Below are 23,370 nucleotides of genomic sequence, written 5' to 3'. Positions count from 1 at the left end.
TGAAAAAGCTGGCTTAGAACTCAATATTCAGAAAACTAAGATCATGGCATCCGGTCCCATCACTTCATGGCAAATAGATGGGGAAACAATCGAAACAGTTGGTCTCCAAAATCACTGCAGATAGTGATTGCAGCCATGAAATTAAAAGGTGCTTGCTCCATGGAAGAAAAGCTGTGACCAACCTAGATGGCATATTAAAAAGCAGAGACATTACTTTGCCAACACAGGTCCATCTAGTCAAGCTACAATTTTTCCAGTAGTCAGTATGGTTGTGAGAGTTGGACTAGGAAGAAAGCTGAGCGCCGAAGAATTGATGCTTTTGAACTGTGCTGTTAGAGAAGACTTTTGAGAGTCCCTTGGACTGCAGGAAGATCCAACCAGTCAATCCTAAAGGTAAACAGTCCTGAATATTCATTGGAAGGACTGATGCTATAGCTGAAACTCTAATACTTTGGCCACCTGATGTGAAGAACTGACTCATTTGAAAAGACCCTGATGCTGGGAAAGACTGAAGGCAGGAGGAGAAGGGGATGACAGAGGATGAGATGGTTGGATAGCATCACTGATGCGACGGACATGAGTTTGAGCAAACTCCGGGAATTAGTGATGGACAGGGAAGCCTGCAGTCCATGGGGTCACAAATAGTTGGACATGACTCAGTGACTGAACTGAACTGAGTAAATTAAACAGAAATGTCAGAAGAAAGTTACGGAATAAGACTGCATATCTGCATGCCAGACCAGGGGATCATAGCTTTGAGCAGAGTTGACTGGGATTATACCTCATCACTGAAAGCAGTGTATTTAGGGAGGAAGAGCCTGGATCTGAGATGGGAGGCAAGTTCAAATTCTAATTCTGTCTGCGTGTTGTTAGAAGGCCTGGACTTGTGTCTCAGTGTCTGCACTTGAGAGCAGCTGAGTATAAGAGATGTCACTGCTTCTGGGCCCACTCCGTGGACAGAGCAAGGAAATATACAGGGACACACGCTTGTGTTTATACCTATGTACACCTATGTTTGTTTATCTTTTGTAGAAACCATGAGTTTACACTGACTTCAGTTACAATCCAGTGTCAAATGGTCGATTCTAGCCTTCCACCTTTTCATATCTGTTCCTTCCTTCTCTTTTCTAATCGTGGGAAATCTGACTCCTTTATCCTCAAAATATTTACTTATTTGTTCAGCCTCCTGGATATCACCAGTCTCTCTACCACGCCGCTCATCTTCTTGGCCAGTGCTGCTGACTCAGACCTTCATGCTTTGGCTGAGTTTCTCCCCAGGTGCTGGTGGGTCCCTGCTTGTGGCCCTTCTCTACCCAATTTGTTCTGTTATAAATGTGATTTCAAAAGAATTTTTTTTTTTTTTGGTAGGCCTAGAGAATTCTCAAGCAGTATGTGTTCTTGCTGGCTCTGGTCACTCAGCGTCACTGACAGGTGGGTAACATGCCATTCAGAATGCTGGGCATTTCTGCCTCAAGTGTTGCTGTTGGGATACAGATGGAAGAGCATAGATGAAGGAGTTGGGATAATGATGCCACTGCTGATGTGATCTTAGCAAGTCACTCTACCTTCCTGAGACCATTGACTTGTCTATAAAATATTTTGGGGGTAGTTTTCAGAATTTCATATGATAATACACATTAAAACACTCATGTGAAATAGAGGCTTATTTCCCTTCCTCTGAGTTTGTTTTCTCAGCTGTACAATAGGGATAAAAATATCTTTCGGAGTAGTTGTGAGTGTCAAATCGTATAACCAACAGTAAATTTATGTATAACATACTGTTATTCATCTAATCTGTTTTGATGTCTAACGTAGCTGTTTTAAACTTCCCTGGTGGCTGAGTCAGTGAATAGTCAATGCAGGAGGCCCGAGTTTGATCCCTGGGTCAGGAAGATCCCCTGGAGAAGGGAATGGCTGCCCAGACCAGTATTTTTGCCTGGAGAATCTCATGGACAGAGAAGCCTGGTGGGCTATAGTCCATGGGGTTGCAAAGAGTCAGACATGACTGAGCAACTAAACACATACACACATATAACTATCAAAGCTTTCTAGGTTCTCTAGCTTTCTCTTCTCTAGCTATTTAATCTCAAACTAGCATATTTTTGCTTTGCTTTGTCACTCAATCGTGTCAGACTCTTTGCGATCTTGTTTAGTCCATGGAATTCTCCAGGCCAGAATACTGGAATGGATAGCTGTTCCCTTTTCTAGGGTGTCTTCCCCACCCAGGGATCGAACCCAGGTCTGCTGCATTACAGGCAGGTTCTTTACCAGCTGAGTCACCAGGGAAGCCCTGTATCTTTCTACTCCTTTTATCTGTTGCCCTGTCTGTTCTCTCTGTTTATCTTCTCTATTTTATTTAACTACATATTCCTATTTTTATCTTCCATCTTTATATCTAACCAAGGTCTCCATATACTGCTAAATCTAGTTGTGTGTATATTTTTCTAATTTATTTTATGTTTTTATATATTTCTCTAGTTGATCTCTCTATTCCATCTCTTTAATCTGCCCCGACTCCAGTATTCTGGCCTGGAGAATTCCATGGACTGTTTAGTCCATGGGGTTGCAGAGTCGGACACGACTGAGTGACTTTCGCTTTCACTATCTAGTCTTTTTTCTCTCACACACTATGTATATCTCTCTGCCTTGGCTATGTATCCATCCATCCATCTATTTGACACACTTAGTCAATACAGTATAAAGTGTCTGGTGACAATGCAGCATTTTTTTTGGGTTGCGTTGGCTCTTTGTAGCTGCACAGGCTTTTCTCTAGTTGCAGCAAGTGGGAGCTCCTCTCTAGTTGTGGTCTGAGGGCTTCTCACTGTGATGGCTTCTCTTGTTGCAGAGCACACGCTCTAGGGTGTGTGGGTTTCACCCTAGTCGTGTACCACACCTAGTCGTGTACCATACCTGGTAGTTGTGGCACGTGAGCTCAGTAGTGCGACTCCCAGGCTCTAGAGCACAGGCTCAGTAGTTGTGGGCTTAGTTGCTCTGTGACGTGGGATCTTCCCAGATCAGGGATTGAACCCATGTCTCCTGGATTGGCAGGTGGATTCTTTACCACTGAGCCACCAGGGAAGCCCCAGCATTTTCTTGAAAGTGAAAGTTCTCTCTCTCAAAGTTTATCTTTTTCAAAGCCCAGATTGCCCTGACTCCTGCAGGTAGACTGGAGACTATAGCTATGAGAAATTTATGTTGGTAAGCTCTCTTGCCCAGAGTTGAATGCATTTCATTTTTAAAGCAAAGGGCAATGACTTTCATACACTGTATTTTCAATGTTTTATGTGGAAATTAAAGATGTGTACACTGTATCTGTAAATTAATGGGGGCTTGCATTCTTCAACATCAGATCTGAGGAGAACACAAGAGCTGTAATGTGAGAGTTTAAACACTTTATAAATTCTGAATTATAGATAATTTGATATTTAATGAATTAAAAGCAACTAACTAATGAAGGAAATACCTGCTTTTAGCCTCTGGTTCATATTAGGTAGATTTGTACATATGCTAAAAAGGGTGAGCTGAAATGAATGCCAGCTCTAAGGACTCTTCTGGGCATGTGGTCCCTCACCTCCCCTTTTATAGAGGGGACGAGAAGTGACTAGTTCATCCCTTGTAGTCCTCACTAGCTCTGGGAGAAGGCATTCTTTTCCAAGAATAAGAATAGACTAATAGGTTTCAACTTTTAGTCTAACTTGAAATGGCTAGTATTATGTAAACCTAGAGGTTCTTCTAATTGCTCATTAATATTGATTTCTTCAAAAATTTTGTATTACTAAAACTATTATTTCATATGCAGGTACTTTTGTTATGGTGTTTTAAAAACACAGATGTTGAATTTTTTATTGAGATGTGCTTCATATATGAAATTCACTCCTTTAAAGTGTGCAATTTAGTGATTTTTAGAGTATATGCACAAGGTAAATTGGTTCTGGATATTTTGAAAGTGACTTAAAAGGGTCAAGATTAATATCCCTCTTTCCTGGTCCAGTTCAAGCTGCGACACACTGCATTTTGTTCGGTGCTCTCTAGACCTCTCTGGAGTTGTAGCTTATGTAACTATTTGGCATTGCAGCAGAATTTAATTTTGCCTGCTGATGCACAGCGTAATGATCTGCATGTGGAAGACAGTTTGTCTTTGCAAAAAGATGGTTTAGACTTACTAAGATAAATGAAGGCTTATAACAGACACAGGCTCATTGTCTGTGGCACCTTGGTAGCTCAGCAGTCCCTTTCATGGGTGGAGACTTTGCCGAGGGGCTCCACTTCCCTCTTGTAAGGGATCCTCATACTTGACACACCCTGGTGAGGTCCAGGGAGGTTGCCTTCTCTCTAGGCATGAAATAAACCAAATTTGCCGTATAGAACTGCGGTATGTCAGTGCTGCAAGGTCACCTGGGTGACACAAAGACTACATTGATTTATGGTTCCTCATTTTAGACTTGGGCTTCCCCGGGGGCCCCAGTGGTAAAGAACCCCCCTGCCAGTGCAGGAGATGTAAGAGACACAGGTTCGATCCCTGGGTTGGGAAAATGCCCTGGAGAAGGAAATGGCAACCCACCCCAGTATTCTTGCCTGGAAAATTCTGTAGGCAGAGGAGCCTGGTGGGCTACCCTCCATGGGGTTGCAAAGAGTCAGACAAGACTGAGGGGCTGAGCACACATTTTAGACTATGAAAGAGAGACCCAGAATGTGAAGTGATGTGCCCAGTGTCAAAGAGTGATCCAGTAGCAGATCTGGGACTTAAACCCCAAGTCTTGGCCTCATATCCTTTAATGATACTGTTTGGCTTCTGATTGGTTTTTGAGAATAGACCAAGCTGCTCCAGGGCAAGCGATGCTGTAAACCTTTATTGGGAGGTCACAGGATGCAGTGGAAGTGGAAAATCCGGCTTCTGGTCCTGCTTGATCCCTAATAAGCCTCGCAATCTTGAAAGTCACTTAATGTCTCCGAGCCTTGGTTAATTTATCTTCCAGAAGAGTGCTGTCTAGGAGAAATATAATGTGAGCTGCATTGCAAAAAGTAAAAAGAAACAGGTGAATTAATTTTAATAATTTATTTTGCTTTACCCAGTATATCCAAAATATTATTGCAACGTGTAATCAATATGAAAATTCTTAGGGAGCCATACTCTTTGTTTTTCCAGTTTTCACAATACATTTTGCTTTTTTTTTTGTCTTCAAAACATCTCATTTGAACCTCACAATAATCCTGTGATATAAGCAGGAATAAGACTGACTGACATTGTGATTTAATAGAAAGAGAAATTTCAGAGTCAAGTGACTGGTTCCTTAGCCACCTGTGGGCACCGTGCCTGTGCTGTGCTACATGTTAGGGTTGGGGAAGCACTGAGAGATCATCCAAGGAGTCACAGACTGTAGATTCATAAGCCAGACTGTAGCCCGTGCCCCCTTTTGTTTGACTTCCAGTTAAAGATTTGTTGAACTTGAATGCCTTCTGGGCAGCCATGTGCCCTCTGGTTTGCCACAGCCGCCCGCCAGTCTCTCCTTACATCAGTTACAGTGTCCTTCTCCACCATCAGCTCTCCCCTCCAGTCTTCAGCTGGTGAAACTAAGGTTTGGAGAGGAAGTGGTTTGTCCAAGGTCAATAACTAGTTAGCAGATCCAAGAATAGAAGCCAGAGTCACTTGACTCTGAATTTGCTCTCTTTCTGTTAAATCACAATGTCAGTCAGTCTCATTCCTGCTTATATCACAGGATTATTGTGAGGTTCAAATGAGCTTAAGTGCTATGTGAATGTGATACGATAACTATATTTTCCGCTGAACAGGGCATGTGGTGAAATCATCAGATATTTATAAAGTTTAAACTTTAAATCATTTGCCTTTTAACCTGTTATTTTGAAAAGCTAATATATATTTTTTCTAACAAAAGGTAAGCATTTATTTAAAAAATGTAGAAAACGGAGAACCATATGTCTTACACATGGTGGATGTTGAATAAATATTTGTTGAATGAATTAATGAAAAAATAAACTCACTGTCCTGTTCCTTGACAAACTGTTAAAAACATTTGGCCTTTTTTCCTATTTATAGAATTAAAAAAAAATCTTATGTATTATGCTATACCTGAATTTGGTATCTTGCTTTGCTCTATTCAATATTGTAGGGTAAGAATAATACAACTTCTTTGAACCACTTTTATTTTCCATCATTTTGGGCTAATGTTTCTTCACCTCTTCTGTTTCCCTTCTGTTTGTTTAAAGATGCAGGAGAGCTGTATGTTTGGGGAAGCAACAAACATGAGCAACTGGCTTCCCAGGCTGCTTTCCTCCTTCTGCCCCAGAGAATAGAAGCACGTTGTTTCCAGAATGAAAAGATCGCTGCTGTCTGGAGTGGGTGGACACACCTGGTTGCTCAGACAGGTGAGAGAGCGGCAGGGAATTTGTGGTTGGGAAGTGCAGCTGGGGGACAGCTGTCTAAATAGCTATGAATGCGCGGGATTAGGTAGGTTGGTTTTCACTGATGAAAAGCTTGAAGGACTGGGAAGGGGAGGACCTGAGATCTATTAATAGTTCTGCAGTCAGTCAGATGTGTGGCTTTACTTCTCTGGATCATAGATTTGTACCCAAAAATGTGAGGCTGGTTTAGGTTAACTCCTTGTGGTTCTAAGGGTCCATGAGGTTTCGAGAGGCAACAGGCACCACCCAGAAATTTGTCCAGGTTGTTGGGAGGGTCTTTGCCTTGTCATAGCTAAAGGAGTGACTCTATTTGCATTTCCACCTGAGTCTAAATTCAAGGCATCAGAAACTTAAGCTAAATGTTCAAGATTGAGGCAGGAGCATTATTTTGAGTCATAGCTGGCATGGTATATTGGTTTGGAGTTTTATTAACCCTAACAAACTGTGTATATTGATTCGAATATCTCACGTGTTCCCTCAGACCTTACTTTACCAGGCCAGGCCAGCCAGCTTTTGGCATCTTTATCTTTTCTTGATTCATCTTAATTGTTTCTCATCTCTCTCTTAGGGCATTTCTTCTTTCCTAGTCTTCATATTCCTGACTCTGTTCTCAGGGTTTGTTTTTTCATGGCTGCCCTTCTTCCCAACCTTCCTACAGCTTTTGCTGACTGACAGAGTTTCCCAGTCCAGCAGGTTGTGATTCTTAAGATCCATTACCGTGTCAAGGCCTTCTGAACTTCAGGGGTTCTCAGGAGTCCCCTTGCCTGCTCTTGGCCTGCTTGTTAGCAACACGCCGATCTGTAGACCCCCAAATGTAGACCTCATGACTTATTCCAATGCCTTCTGACCTCTATAGGTTTTCAAGTCCACTTCAATTATCCTTGGTTAGTCACACATACTACATGTTTGAACACACAAACATAGGCTTAGGAGTGTTTACATCCATGATGCTTTTAATTGGTTCTTAAATTTTTTTTTAAGATTGCTTTGAAACAGAGGCCTGTATAACCAAGGAGTATAATAAACTTTCTGCATTTGCTTTTTCAGGGGATGCTCTAATGGTGTCATTCATTTGGAGGCAAATCATGACTTTCCTCACAGTAGTTCAGACTGCTTAAAGATTGGGACCATCTACAGAAATTTATCTTAAAGAGACTCTCTGAGCATAGTAGCTACTTATTTATATAATTGTTAACTGTTTCTCTTCTCCTCCTGACAGTGAGTTCTGTGAGAGGAAGCCCCATATTAGCCTTGCTCACATCTGTATCTCCACCGCCTCCCAAAGAAAGTATTCATTGGCTGCATTAAACCTTCTAGTTAAAAGAGACTAAACATACTCAAATGAGGCAGGGTAGACTGCGAGGATTACTGACCTCTTAAGAGGTCCATGATCAGAAGGCTTCAATTTGTCTCTTTGAATTCGGTTATTGTTTATTGGGAACCTTTTGAGCAGTGGGCTAAGCTTGAAGAAACGGAGGAGACGGGCCATGCCCTGTCGGGGCTTCCCAGGTGGCGCTAGTGGTAAAGAACCCGCCTGCCAATGCAGGAGACATAAGACACACAAGTTCAATCCCTGGGTCGGGAAGATCCCTTGGAGAAGGCAATGGCTACTCACTCCAGTATTCTTGCCTGGACAACCCCATGGACAAAGGAGCCCAGTGGGCTATAGTTTATGGGGTTGAAAAAGAGTTGTTCATGACTGAAGTCACTTGGCACGCATGTATGCCCTGTCCCTGCCATGTGTGGACAGGCTTAAGAGTACAGAGATAGAAGGTTTTACCCATCCGCCCACCATACATGTGGTGAGGATCCGTTTATGTACCATTCCTTGTGCTTGGTCCTAGTCCTGCCCTCAGGGGCCCACTGTCAGTGGGGGAGACAGGCTGGCGTCCGATTGCAGTGCATCAGTGGAGCCAAGTCACCGTGCAGAGGGGCACAGACGCTAGCAGTAGTGTGAGTCACTGGGTGTTAACAGGTAGGCGTTTCATGCTTAGTCAGTCTCCAAAGGATTGCAGTGCAGCAGGATACACTTACTACCAAGCGGTAGTGGGTTTAGTTGAGTCTGTCAGTAAGCCTGTTAGCTGGTTAGGCAGCTGACTAAAGAAAGGCATAGAGATGTTGCTGCTTTGATTCTGGCTTTGCACCGTTGGAACTCCACGTCTGGGCCAACAGCACGGCCCTCGGGGTGGGAGGTTGGAACCCATGTCCCTGACACTGCCTGAGTCATCCCAGCTTCTCTGTGGGGCTCAGCTTCAGGTTTCTACCTCCCCTTGAAAGCATGGTCTTTGGGTAAAGTTTCAGCTGTTTAATTAACTTGTTGATTCGGCTCTCTTGTTTGTGCGCTTTGTCCTTTTCCCCTTTCTCCCGAGTGCAGAGTGGTTGGAAGCTGGGATGTTGGAGTGGCCTGGTTGCCGCACTGGGTTTTGGGTGGATGAGAGTCCCCTGCTGTTTGATTCACCAGTTTTATCCTCCTCCCCAGCAGCCGTGGACGCCTTTGCCCTGGCGTGGTGACATTGAAAAGAAACAGCCAGGGCCTCCAGTTTAATCAGACCCAGCTGCTCATGTTAACGGGAACAAGATTTGCTTACAGGGTCAGAAGCAACTCATTATTAGAACAAAGGAGTTATTTGATTTGAGTTGTTTTCACAAGCTCTGGAGGAGAATGGTTCCTGGGACCTACCTGCAGCCACAGCAGCACAGAAGCCTGCCTCCTGTCTCATTCTGCGAGGCAGTAGGGTGTGATATTGATTAAAAACAGCTTATGGGCCGTGACCATGGATCTGCCCAGTAAGGTGGGCTGGATCGGGTAAGGATGAGAGCGGGGAAGTAGACAGCGCTCTCCACTTACTGGTGTGATAGTCCCTACACCAGTAACTCCCAGCCACAGGCCACTTTGTACCTTGGGGGCCGTTTGCAAGGTTTCAGAATGTGTCTGGTTGTCACGTCTGGGGTTGGGGTGCTACTGGCCTCTAGTTGGTACAGGCCAGGGGTGCTGCTAAATGTCCTACGATGCAGAGGCGGCCCCACAACACAGAACACCCAGCCCAGGTGTTGGTGGTGCCACCGTCAAGGAACGCCACCCAAGACGGCCACCCCCAGCGGAAGGTGCCGAGCGAGGGCAGGTCACATGGTACCAGGACAACTTTTAGTTCATGCGTATGGGACTCTGGGATGCAGTCTCTGCCCTCCCCCATCAGGAGTCTGGTGCCTGCCTGCAGTGCTTGCGATGGAAAAATACTTTTCTCCGTTAGTCAGAAGCACTTGGAAAGAGTCCAGGAGAACCTGTTCTAATCTGGGAAAGTTGGCAAGGTACCTGTGTCTCAGGCTGGTGGAGCTGCATTCTAGAAACCTTTCCCAAGCTGCTTAATGTCCCTGATCATTGTTCTCGGGAACTTCATGGGACTCCTGGGTGACTTTATCCGGGCTCGGTGACCTGCAGCTGTCTCCTCTGAGATTCATGATTTCCTGGCCTGAAGTGCTTCCTGTGAGGACTGGATGGCAGCTCCGGGTGCCTTCTTAGTTGGTGACCTTAATGAAGTCACTTCACCTGTCTAGGCTCAGTTTCCTCATTTCTCAAGTCAGGATGTTAAAACCTACCTCCCTTCTGTAAGCAGCTGCGTAGGGTTCAAATGGGTGAATCTGTTGAATGGTGCTGCTCTGTGTGCTGTGCTTAGCGGCTCAGTCATGTCCAACTCTTTGCAACCCCATGGGTAGTAGCCTGCCAGGCTCCTCTGTCCAGGTAATTCTCCAGGCAAGAATACTAGAGTAGGTTGCCATGCTCTCCTCCAGGGGATCTTTACAAACCAGGGATCGAACCCAGGTCTCCCACGTTGCAGGCAGATTCTTTAGTCTGGATCACCAGGGAAGCCCAAGAATACTGGAGTGGGTAGCCTATTCCTTCTTCAGGGGATCTTCCCGACCCAGGAATCAAAGTGGGGTCTCCTGCATTGCAGGTGGATTCTTTACCAGCTGAGCTACCAGGGAAGCCCATGAATGGTCCTAACTAATTGTAAAATGCTGCATATACCTAAGTGGGGGTGGCTGTGGTTAGGGTGTGTAAGTATAATATTAAGGAATTAGCAGGTGCTTTTAGAAAGGCTTCTATTTCATCAGAGTCTGTGCAGGGCTGGAGACAGGGCTCATGAACTGGCTAGGAATGCCTTGCTTGAGATCCAGCTCTGACAGGCAGTTTTCTGAGGGTTTTCACTTACATGCAGCAGGCATGTAGCTCTCTGATATAATCAATATAGGATTGTCATGGCCTTACAGGTAGTTTTCCCTGTTAAAAATCTCTGATCACACTCTTCTTCCTTCACCCCAATTTGTAACTGTATACATCCATTTGCATTCTTTTTAAAAAAGTATTATTATTTGGCTGTGCTGGGTCTTCACTGCTGTGTGTGGGTTTTCTCTAGTTGTGGTGAGCGGGGGCTACTCTCTAGTTTCGGTGCGTGGACTCTCGTTGTAGTAGCTTCTCTTGTTGTGGCTCCCAGGCTCTAGAGCGCAGGCTCAGAAGTTGTGGCGCATGGGCTTTGTTGCCCTGTGGCATATGGGATCTTCCTGGACCAAGGATTGAACCCGTGTCCCCTGCACTGGCAGGCAGATTCTTAACCACTGGACCAGCAGCAGGGGAGTCTTATTTGCATTCTTACTTGTTTAACATCTAGGCTGTAAATTCCGTGAGAGCAGTGTTTGTTCACAGCTGCATCCCCAGCACCTGGCGCAGGCCTGGGCACATGGGAAAGGATTAGTAACTAACTGCTGAATGAATGGACAAATGATGAGGTAGAGAGAAGCCTGGCTTTGGAGTCGGACAGGCCGAGCTGTGACTCTCAGCTCTGCCAGCTTCTGACTGTGCGGTGGCAGCTCCACCTCTCCCCATCACCAGCCCCCCAGCCCGTAGTTCAGGCCATGTCACCTCTTGTGGGGTCCCACAGCGGCCCCTGCTGGCGACCTCATCTTCCCACATTCATGCAGTCCCTCTCACCCACTCTGTTCCCCATCTCTCAGTTGGAAGATCTTTTCAAGCCCATGTGTCAAGTTCCAGCGTCTTCCCATTGCTCTTAGGATAAAGACAAGTCCTTAGTGGTTACCAGGCCCTGTATGGTCTGCCCTCTGCCTGCCTTTCCAGCCCTGTTTCTGACCATGCAAACCCTTGATCTCTAGCTGACCTCTCCTCTGGCCTGGGTGCCTGGAATGCATCCTGTATTTCCCATCATAATGCCTTTGCAACAATGTTCCTTCTATTTGTCACACTTACCCCTGCTCTCCTTCTTCATTTTGACTTAGTTAAATCCATTTCCCCCACCCCCTGGACCTCAACTTAATCATCACGTCCTCAGGGAGGCCTTCCCTTGACATCCCTGACTCATCACTTTTCCCTTTTATCTCTTCTCAAGCACTACAGCCTCTCTTTTGTGCTATTTTCTATAGGATTCTTTAACTCATTTCCATCCCACTAGATTTTAAACTCCATCTGGACAGGAGCCACATATATTTTGCTCAGCATTGTGTCTGCTGTGCTTAGCAAAGTACTTGGCACATCTGAGGTAGGTACTCAGTGCATGCCGGACAAATGAATAAGCCTAATTTCTCTGAGCTTATTTCCTCATTAGGAAAGCAGGGAAATTTTGCTGACCTTGGATGAGGATTAAATAAGATGGTGTATCAAAGCTTCCAGCATCCAGCAAAGGACTGGGCTTGTGTCGGTTCAGTATACCTTAGCTTCCTCTGTCCTTTGAAACTGGAGTGATCAGGAGGTCAAATGCCCCATACCTTCTCTTTCCGACAGAGGTCTCTGTGGGGCTGGATCTGAATGTCTCTGGATCGGTAACAGGTTGACTCAGGACTCTCCTGGAGAGTGCAGAAAGATCAATGCTTAAAGATGCTAAGTGCTGGTTGCCGGTGATTTATTAGAATTTCATGGAGAATGATTTACATGAGATCCAAACCTTAATATAGGGTTGGTCAGAATGTTTAGAGCCCAGTTGCCTTGGGGATGCTGGAAGTGTTCCCTGGGCCATGCAGTATCCCCAAACAGCCTTGTGGTCTCACGCAGGCTATGGACTGAAAAAGTGAGCCCCAACACAGAGTTCTTGACATTCTTCACTCTCTTCAATGTCACCTTAAAAGGTCCTGAAGTCTTATCTTTTAAAGAATCAGAAATGGAAAGAGAAACTTCCTTACTTGGGAAATGAGAAAACTGAAACAGAGAGGCAAGAAAGTGCATTTATGGCTTCATCGAGGCTGGAAATTCAATTCTACTTTTCAGTAATTTTTCCCCCCTCCCTTCATTGTCTTTCTGGTTCTTGGTTATATCCTTTTATTTGAGTTATTTTTTATTCTTTCATTTCTTCAGAGTGGGGAACTGCATGGCACGTGTGGAAGGGACCAGATCTTAGCCATTCTTCTTTCTTCAAGAGTCACAGATAGAGAAATATCTTATTGCATTTGATGTCTAAGCATTAGTGAAATCCAAGCCCAGTCATTGATTCACACTAAACTGAGTTTATAAATATACTTAATGCTGATTTTTCTGTTTGGGGGCCAAGATCCCTCCAGAATAGGGTGATAGTGTATATTACTCTTCTTTGGGACCTGATATCATGAAACCCCAACCGAGCTCAGGGAGGTTCTGACCTCATGGGCTCTAAATAAAGCAGGGGTGTTGGAATTCTTGATGTTTGTGCTTTAGAACTTTGAAAACCTAAATGTTGTAAGTTAAACTGAACCCAAAGGATTCTTTGAAGTGGATAGTTTTTGCTTCTTGTTTAAACCACTATTTTTTATCCTAGAATCCTTAGCATGTCAGGAATGGATGAGAACTTAGATCTCATCTGGTCTGACTCTCTCAGCTTAGAGATGGCAAAACTGAAGCCTGAAGAGGTGGAAGCACAGGGAGTGAGGGTAGGAGGGAGAGTGGAACTGGGGCCTCATGGCCTGGATCTAGTGCTCTTTACACCTTGTCACTTTCTCTGCAGAGATGAGGAGGAAATGTGCGTGCTTTAACTACACATACCCAGCGACCTAAACCAGGAATAATAGTTCCTTCTGTACATGAAGTTCAGCCTCAAGAAAATACCAGTTCTTACCTGAAATGTGTAGCCAGAGGTTCCTTTAATGGATTTGCACGTGGAGTAGAAACTGGGAGCTGGGGCTCCAGGAGCACAGGTCTGGAGGCCATCCCTGGACTCATAGAAGCAACTCCTTTCCCCATAACTCCTATAGCATATTATTACGTTATAAAAACATAACAGTGGTCCTAGCTCTCGCCGACCACTTGTATCCCTGTCAAGCGCTTTTACCTCCATGTTCTCATAGGAAGGTGTGAAGATGGGTGTTAGTATCCGTGCTTTCCAGACAAGTCCCTACTCATTAACTGTACTGCCCTGGTTCACGTAGTTGGACATAGTTAAAACTTGAACCTGGTCTTTTGTCCCCAAACCTGCTACTCTGACTCCAAGAAGCACATATCTCAGAATGCTCTAACCCATGAACTAAATTTCTTTTACTCTTCAAAGAAGCATCTTTTCCCAATGTTTGCTCGTGATTCTCGCAAGCAGCAAGGAAGAAAGTTCCTAGTTATCCTTGATCCTTCAGCAGCTATTAGTGGAATGCTTGTATGTTAGTCACTCGGTCGTGTCCGACTCTTTGCAACCTCATGAACTGTAGCCCACCAGGCTCCTCTGTCCATGGAATTCTCCAGGCAAGAACATTGGAGTGGGTTGCCATTCCCTTCTCCAAATGGAATGCTTACCTAGATGAAATTAGCACTATGCTATAGACTACATGGAAACATAAAATCCGGAAAAATTCAGGAATTTTATAGTTGGGTGAACAAATGAAATATTTAGTAGAAAAATTATAAAATATGGCAAAGAGCCAGAGGAGTGGCCCAGACACTGAAGGTTCTAGGGTTTCAGGGGAAAGGGAGGTCAGTGTGGTCACAGAAGGGTGTGAAATCCTTTGGGAAGGTCTCATTTTAATGTGTAGAGAGTTTGGGACTTGGTTCTGTTGCTTTCTCTTTGTCCTCTGGTAAGACACAGAACTATCTGGTCCCCTTCTTCCCATCTGAGCAATAGCAGGTTATGGACAGGATATCCAAAGGCCATCCCAGCTCTGAAATTCCATAATATTAAAAAAAATAAAACTGACCTAAGGAAATTATCATGGATACATTGGAAGATTAAGTGTAATGCCATTCATTGCAGCCTGATTTATAATGACAAAAACAAATGCCTGGAAACAAATGAAATTGTAGGGGGTTTGGTTAAATAAATTATGGTACAAACATATGTTGGAATATATACCCACTATATAGAATGTTTTAGAAGGATATTTGGAGAAGGCAATGGCACCCCACTCCAGTACTCTTGCCTGGAAAATCCCATGGACGGAGGAGCCTGGGAGGCTGCAGTCCATGGGGTCGCTAAGAGTCGGACACGACTGAGCGACTGAGCGACTTCACTTTTCACTTTCCCGCATTGGAGAAGGAAATGGCAACCCACTTCAGTGCTCTTGCCTGGAGAATCCCAGGGACGGGGGAGCCTGGTGGTCTGCCATCTATGAGGTTGCACAGAGTCAGACACGACTGAAGCGACTTAGCAGCAGTAGCAGCAGAAGGATATTTAATAACAGAAGAATGTGCTCATGATATGGTAAGTAAAAAGGGTAGATTGCAAGGTTACTGTACTACAACTTCTATATTTTTTTTTTTTTTCAAAAAGAATGTTTGCATGGGTGAATTTTCTTTTCTTTTGTATTTTCTATGCTGAATATGTAATTTGCAGCCTGATTGCAGCCCATAAATGTCAGTGAATAAACTTTCTTGTCCCTCAGTGCAGGGAACTGGCCCCTTTGCTGGTGTATTCTTGTGTGTATATGCCCTTGACATCACTTCCATGGGCCTCGTTTGGGAGGTCGCATGGAAAAGAGGCAAGAGACTGTAGAAGGAGGCAGGAAAGCACAGGTCTATTTTTGGCTCAGTCATGAGTCAGCTTTGTGGCCTGAGGAAACTTTGTGACCTTTCTGCACATCCCTGAGCCTTGGTTTCCTCATCTGAAGAAGGGAATTGGAGGTCACAAACAGTCCTTTGAGCTCAAGATACACTCATTCCTAAAAGTGGAGAATTTCTTCACTGTCATGGAACCAGCTGAGAGCTGATTCAGCTGAGAGCTGAACCAGCTGATTCCTTGAGCCTGGGTCCTTTCTTTCTCTTTCACTCCTCTGTACCTGGATTTAGGTGGCTAGCTGTAAGATCTCTCCCATTCAGAGTTGGGGATGAGACTGAATGGGGTTGAGCGATAGGGCTGAGACCAGAGGGTGTAGTGACAGTGTTACACCACTAGAGGGAAGCATTGTTTGACCACTTGCCCTATCTGCTCTGCAGGTGAAGAGTGGCCTTGATTTGCCTCAATTTGATTTCAGATTCTAAAATTTTAGATTGAAGAGGACTTTGAAGACCATCCAGCAGAACTCATTTATGCATATGTGAGATAATAGAGGCCAGAAAAGGCAAGGGACCTACTTTAAGTCACATAGGTGTGTTTTTTTTTTCTGGGTCTTTATTATAGAGTTTAGAAGAAGGCTAAGAGTGTGATCAGTTGCACGCACAGAAGGTGGAACATTTCTCCTAATTGTGCAGGAATCTGAGGGATCTGCTTGTGTACACATTCACCCAGCTCTTCTGGCCAGGTGCCAAGAGGCCTGGAGGTAGAGAAGAAAAGATAGAACAAGACCCCAAGGGGCAGCATCTGGTGGGGGCAAACCCATGCAAACACGTGATGCTACCCATGTGTCTTCCTCGGTCTCTTTCACCCTCCCGTGGTCTGCCTAACCTAGGATCCAGGCTGTGGTAGTGCTCAGGGGCTGGTTTACTGAAGACCTGCGGACATCCTCGTGAATGATGTCCTCCAAGGGCAGGAGGCACCTGACTGTCTCCAGTTTGTTATTTCCAGTGAACTTCTGCAAGCAGTACTCACATGTTCAGGTGTCCTCTCTTGCCATTTCTTGAGGTTTGCAAGGAATCCTGACACTTTATTTGCTACCTTCCAAAGGTTTTATTTCCTTGACCGTGGGTTGACTTTACTTTTGGTTTCCAGGGTGCCCACTAGCCCTAAGCATTGTGGTAAAGTAGAATTGTGCTCTGGTAGGATTCCCCTGGTGGTCCAGTGATTAAAACTCCATGCTTCCAATAGGGGGGCTTGAGCTCGATCCCTGGCTTGGAAACTAAGATTCCACATGCTGAGCAGCATGGCAAAAAAAAAAAAAAACAAAAAAAAAAAACAAAAAAAAAACCACACCCAAACAAAAAAGAACACCCCCACCCCCCACATAAAAAAAGAAATAGAACAAAACACCAGTGCAGAAATGGGCACGGGTCTGGGAGCTGGCAGCTGTGTGACCTTGGGCAGGTTACTTCCTTTCTTTGGGCAAGGAAGTCAAGCTCTCAGCTGCAGCTGTGTCATCTCTGCTAGAGAGCTGAAGTTTTGGCATTATTTTTGGCTTTTGTGTTTGGCAGTGAATACCCATTGATCCGTGGTCTAGAGGAGTGCAGTGTCTGTCCAGCTGCAGCAGAAGCAAAATTTACCCTTTGAAGTATGTGCCTTTCTATAAGGGCCTTGCAGAGGGCCTGGCCAAAGCCAAGTTCAGCTGGTCCCACGAGGCCACCAGATGGCAGCAGTGCGCAGGCAGATAGCCGTAGGGTGAGCTGATAAAGCCAGCATCCAGAGTTAGAATTGGCAAGGTCAGAGCTGAAAGCACCCCAGAGGTCACTCCCAGACCCAGAGAAAGAAGTAGGGTATGTAAGATCTCTGGCTTCCCTGGTGGCTCAGTGGTAAAGAATCCACTGGCAATGCAGGAGACTTGGGTTTGATCCCTGGGTTGGGAAGATCCCCTGGAGAAGGAAATGGCAACCCACTCCAGTATTCTTGCCTGGGAATCTCTTGCACCGAGGAGACTGGTGGACTATAGTCAATGGATTCACAGAAGAGTCAGACATGACTTAGTGACTAAACAACAACAACAATGCCTAAGGTCTCACCATGTGTTAACACGTGATATCTCCTTGCTTGTTAGAAGAACTGAGAATGGTTTGTTTTCTAGCTGGCCGCCACACAGGAAGAACCAGGAGACAAAGACCTAGGCCATGGACCAGTGACCCGGAGGTGGGAAGGGAAGGGGGCAGGAGTTAACTGTCCGCCTTGGTCTTGATCTCTTCGAGTGTCTGGTCTTAACGGTCTCTACCCTGCCACCCTCAGTAAGGACAACGTCCATTGTCTTTCTGCTCCCCTCCTGCCTGCACAGTTGTCCTCTGGTTCACAGTTCTCCTATCAGGTTGTGCCATGATGGAATCTTTGTCAAGGGTCATCTCAGAGTCCCCACACCCAGCAGATCTGCAGGCCCAGGGCCTTGCACATTGCAGTAAGTTAGCACAATTGGTTGAACAAAAAAATTCTCTTAAAAGAATTTCTCAGGGGGCCAGAGTAGGGCAGGGAACCAATCTTGCCAAGCACGTATCATGTTCTGGGTACATGCTAAGTACCCATGCTCTGCTGGGTACACATCCATACTTCCCAGAACCCTCTGAGGTGGGGTTCATTTCCTCTGCAGTCCAGGTGAGGAACTTGAGGCTCAGAGAGGCTGAGTGACTTGTCTAAAGTAACACAGTTTAACCAAGCAGACAGTGGAAGCATGCTCTGTTTGATATCAAAGGTCAGACTCATTTCTTTTGCCTTTGCCACCTCCCTTCAAAGTGACTGCCTTCGAAAAGTAGCAAGTGAGTCCCCAGGCTGGAGGGCAGGGAGGAACAAATAGGTTTTTCTCTTCTGTCGAGAACGCTGGTGGGGGGCTGCTGGGGAGAGGGGGCCTGATAAGCAGTGAAGGGCAGGTGTTTGTGGAGCAGGTTTGGGGATGGCAGCTGGCTGGGGAAGGCCATCTAAGAGCTCCAGCGCCTTTCATGTCCAGGGCAGGACTCCAGCACTCCCTCTGCCGGGTGCGCTCATTGCCCTGAGCCCTGCCTGTGTAGCCGCTGGCACGCGCCTGTCGCCCTCTGCCACTGTCACCCCTCGCAGGGGCCTTCCCTGCCCGCCGTGCCGAACGTGTCCCCCTCGCCTGTCTCAGACGCAGTCTACTCTCTGCCTGCCTTTATCTTCCACCCAAACAGTTTTCAATATCTGAAACCACAGTATGGTTTGTTTACTCATTTGTCTTCACTCGCCCCTCACCAGGTGTGAGCAGGTTAGGTGAAATAAACCCGTCTGGTTCATTCTCCTCAGCTCTCCCCTGGCATAGAAAAGGGCTCCGTGAGAGTTAGCTGCATGGGTGCCTGGAGCTTTGGATGTGGGAGAGATGCCGTTTTTGGAGGCTGGCACCCAGAACTGGATGACTTGGCCCGAAGCCCTGCCCTCTTCCCATCTTCTTGGAGAGGCCCTGGGCCAGAGAGCTTCAGCTCCTTGAGACTGACGGTGAGGCCTAGGGCCCCAGGCTTGTGGGGCCAGCTCTGCCGCTGCATGTCTGCCAGACCCTGCTTTGGGCCCGTGGCTGCCCAGTCTGTCCAGGGGAGGCAGGGGTGGGGGCCCACCCTGCCGCGAGCTCACAGGGTGCTTCTGGGAAGGGTTCCTTGGCCCCTGGCAAGAGGGCTGAGTTTCCATTCAGAGAACCCTCCTCCTCTTTCCTGGTGGGGATTGATCTGTTCCAGGAGCTCTCTAAAAGTGAGCATTAAGCGACCGGGCTGTAATTGCACCATCATTTTTAGGTTCTTGACAGATGGCACTGTGCTTGCCCTTCCTCTGGGGACCTTGCCTGTCTCACGGGAATGCTCAATAATCATAGTGACAGCCAGTGCCTTAAAGTGCTCTCGGATGTGGGCCAGGATGGAATTGGCCCACTTTGAGGAATCTTGGATCAGCTTTTTCCTAATCTAAGAGTGACTTTCTACTTCAGGAGGAAGCCTGATGCAGCCAAAAGAGCCCGGAAGAGCCAGGTTCAAGTCCTAATTTGGCTGCTTATTGGCCAGGTGATCTTGGGCTAGTCGTTTAGCCTCTCTGGGCCTGAATTTCCTCATCTGTTAAATGAGAAGCATGATCCGTAATTTGGCTGCCTCAAGGGGGAAATATCACGTCATTCATTCATTTGCATACTCCTTCCTTCACATCCTCACTCTACTATTCAACAAATACTTGTTGAATAGGCTGAGGGGAGAGGAGGGCATTCCAGGCAGGAGGAATCCTGGAAACAAAGGCATGGCAGCAGGAAGTGCTCCCTGGTGCAGTTTGCTTACCATGCGGCCAGATGGGATCAGAAGGGACTGGAATCCCTTGAGAACATAGGTATGGGTTTATTCTGGCTTTGCTATGAGCAGTGGGAGGAGTGGCTGAAGGTTTCGGGGAGGGGGCGAGAGACGTGAGCAAGGGAGGGAGGTCCTGCCTTGGAGTGGCTCTTACAGGCAGCTTTCTGCTCCGGCCTCTTCTCTGTGGCTGATTTTGAGGTACTCCGGATTCTCAGGGGGTCCTCTCCCCTGTGATCTGACTAATATAAAGTGCAAAGCAGGCAGGCACTGGAGTCACCTGGCTCGCTGGCTCGCCCTCTGGGGAGCTGTCTCAGGCCCCGGGGACCGTGTCGCATTTCCTTCCATCTTGAATCATCAGATGAGCAGCTTTGGGGTTTCTCCCACACCTCCCCAAGGAGATGAAGGGTGTAGGGAATGGTTATTTGTGTTTACCAAGGATGCACTGTGTGCCAGGAGTTTTGCCAGGGCTTTGCAAAATCGTCTATTTAATCCTTATACAAAGATTGCCGAGCAAGGCTCCCTCTCCATTATGTGTGAGGAAGAGAGGTTAAGAGACGTGGCCTCACCCCACCTAGTTACTTGGCCTTACTTTGCTCAGTGTGAAATGGGGTCGGCAGGGTCACCCTGTCAACTGGAGGGCCTTACGAGGAGGATCAGGTAAGATCCTGGATGTGAAGGCACTCTGTACAATACACGCAGATGCTGCGTGACAGGACTGCTTCCCAGAGAACTGCGTGTGACTCCCTTGGGCCTTTCCTGCCTGGTGATAGAAGGTTCCAAGCCCTGGTCTCTCTTCTGCGCACCTTCCCCTAGTCAGCCCCTGGGCCAGGGGCTCCGCTCAGCACTGTTCTCATTTAGTCTGCAAATATGAAGGCATCGCTCTTCTTCAGAAAACTCTACAGTACAAAATTCATATCAATGTATGCTTACTTTTTGGCCATTTTGGTGAAAACAGTAAGAAGTCATGGAATTTTAATGCTGGAAGAGACATTCTCATCCTTACTTGAAATATGAGGAAACAGAAGCCTGGGGAGATGGTCCCACAGCTCATGGACACAGGGCCAGGATTAGAACCCAGGGGTCTTGAGCCCATAGCCCTTTCACTGCCCTGCAGCACCTCTCATGAGAGAGACTTTAATTGCTTCATCTCCTTTGTGGAGGAAGGAAGAATCCAGTTTAATAAATTTCATTACACCAGCCCCTTTATGTAACAGGGCTGTTTCCGGGTCCTGGCAGATGGTCCATAGTAACAGTGCTTTGCTGATTTGCTTGGAGCTGATCCTCTGCAATGAAAAACCCCGTGCAGCAGATGCCTTTCCCAGTCCCTGGCCTGGGAAAAGCCAGCCACTTGGGGAAGGCACTATAGCTTCACCATCTCTGGTGGGACCTAGTGGCAGTCCCCGGAGGTCATCTTAAACCAGCTTGGGTTTTTACAGAAGGGTCACATTGGTGCAGTTTGTTGGTGGGTGGGGTAATGGTAAAAAGGATGTTTCTTCTGGGGCCTGAGGGACAGATGGGCTCAGGGAGCAGAGTGGAAGAGATCAGATGTGGATGGGGAAGACAGGCTGTCCCTCTGTGGATCTGGCCTGGTGGCCCTTCACACCATGAGGCCTTGGACCCCCAGGTGAGCAGTTGGAGTATAACTTGCAGCCCCTTTTGTTGAAATTACTGGGACTCCACGTCTGATTATCTTCCCTTTCCTGATGAGTGCTTGATCATGATGGTCCTCCTCATGGCCTCTTCTGGTGGTGCTCCTTACTGCCATTGCTTGAGGCAAGTGGGACATTCTCAGGCACCAACAGTGAGTGGGTGTCACTTCTACAGACTCTTCCTGACCTTGTCCTGCTTCTCAGGTCTCCCTCTTGCAGGGTCCAAGGTGGGGGTGGGAGAATGGCCCCCCCCATCTGTGAGTGCAGCTCTTTTAGGGCTCCAATAGGTCTTTAACAAAAAAAATTTTTTAATGCCACGTGGCATGTGGGATCTTAGTTTCCCCACCAGGGACTGAACCCCCGCCCCCTGCATTGGAAGTGTGGAGTCTTAACCACTGGACTGCCAGGGAAGTCTCCCCAGTAGGTCTTTTACACTCACCTCTCCAGTGTTCTAGTCTGGAGAATCCCATGGATGGAGAAACCTGGTGGGCTGCAATCCATGGGGTTGCAAAGAGTCAGACGCAGCTGAGCAACTGGGCACACACACATGCCACTGAAGAACCTGGGATGGTCCCCGGGTTTAGAAGAAACTCAAGGCACCATCCAGAGTCAGGTCCCAAGATGTTCTCGCCGGCTGATCACAGACTGGCATCCCAGGACAGGCTGCTTTCCCTCCGTGCTCCTACCCCTGGGTGAATTTTTTGCCCTCCCAAAGTTCGGGGGCAACATCTGCCTCTCTGCTTGAAGATCTTAATCTGGGCCTCCTATTAACTAACAGTTCAGTTTCTCTTTGAAAACCAAGGACGCAAATAGTATTGTGGGATCTCTTGGGGTTTCGGAGGTGGAATCCTGGTTTCCTAACATAACAGCTTGGACGCCACGGTGAGTTCTGCATGATGCCCTGGCCCCAGGTAATGGTTTGTTCCTGCTCCTGGTCCCGCTGGCCTCAGGTTGGCCTGCAGGGGGCGCTGTGTTCACACAGCCGAGCGCCGGGTATTCACCCAAGGGACCCAGGCAGCGCCTCTCTGCAGGCCCAGGCATGCTGGAGAACTGCGGCTTTTCCTTGGCCCTGCCGGATCTCCCAAGTCTCATTCCCAGCTCAGCCTCCAGCTTGGGCACCGTGAGTCATCGTCATCAGTGGAAAACTCGGCCTCTCCAACAGCTGGGCGCAGTGCTTGGCCTTTTTTCTTCTTCTTTTTTTGTAACTTCACAGAGATGGAAAGTGCTGATGATCATTTGCAAGAGACAGCAATTGAAGGCGAAGTTCAGGGCCAGGACGGCAGTTCTAGGTGGGGAGAGGAGAACTCTGAGATAAGGGTGGGGATGTGTGTCTTTCCATTACCTTGCCCTTGGGCCTTCCAAGAAGCCATGCTAGGGAGGCAGGCAGTGAGGGGCTGTGTGGGCCTCACTGGTCTCTGTTCTTTTCTGCCAAGGAGCCCAGGAGGCCTTGGGTAGTTAACTGATGCAGGTGACAATGAAAGCTTTGATAGGGTGACTGAAGTTTTTCTAAGAATCTGTGAGGAGAATGTGCTAGAAGTCAGAATGACCTGAGCTCTAGTCCTGTTTGCTTCTAAGCCACTACATGACCTGGGGTAAGTCAGTCCCTTTGCTCACGGGACTGCACTTCTCCGGCTGAAGCACATAGTGGGGGTGGGGTTGGAGTCCCTTGAGGACCCTTGCTGCTCTGGTGCTCTGTGAGTCTGAACTGAATGTAAGGATTTTGAAGCCCACAGTCACCTTCAACAGTTGAAGCCTGTAGCTGTTTGTCCTGACGCAGTGAGCGCCGCTCACGGACAATCACACAGGTACAGGTTCCTTGTTAGTGTTCAGTCGCTAAGTTGTGTCCAGCTCTCTGTGACCCCATGGACTGCAGCACACCAGCCTTCCCTGTCCATCACCAACTCCCGGAGTCTGCTCAAACTCATGTCCATCGAGGCAGTGATGCCATCCAGCCATCTCATTCTCTGTCGTCCCCTTCTCCTCCCACCCTCAGTCTTTCCCAGCATCAGAGTC

The 23,370-nt window shown here is 47.0% G+C and overlaps 1 protein-coding gene across 2 annotated transcripts in view; it reads left to right on the top strand.

The window, feature by feature from the left end:
• SERGEF (secretion regulating guanine nucleotide exchange factor) overlaps positions 1-23,370 on the top strand; it is a 219,467-nt gene that overhangs the window by 21,518 nt on the left and 174,579 nt on the right. The window contains exons 7-8 of one of the 2 annotated variants that reach the window (XM_025266725.3): positions 1,369-1,431; positions 6,226-6,384. In XM_025266725.3, coding sequence (XP_025122510.3) covers positions 1,369-1,431; positions 6,226-6,384 — 222 coding nt within the window. The remainder of the gene's footprint in view (positions 1-1,368; positions 1,432-6,225; positions 6,385-23,370) is intronic. The other variant, XM_025266726.3, reaches the window with a different exon arrangement.

The sequence above is a fragment of the Bubalus bubalis genome, chromosome 16 (assembly GCF_019923935.1).
Source record: "Bubalus bubalis isolate 160015118507 breed Murrah chromosome 16, NDDB_SH_1, whole genome shotgun sequence".
Taxonomy (NCBI): Eukaryota; Metazoa; Chordata; class Mammalia; order Artiodactyla; family Bovidae; genus Bubalus; species Bubalus bubalis.
The sequence above is the reverse complement of the archived record's forward strand: the minus strand, read 5'-3'. Positions and strand labels throughout refer to the sequence as shown.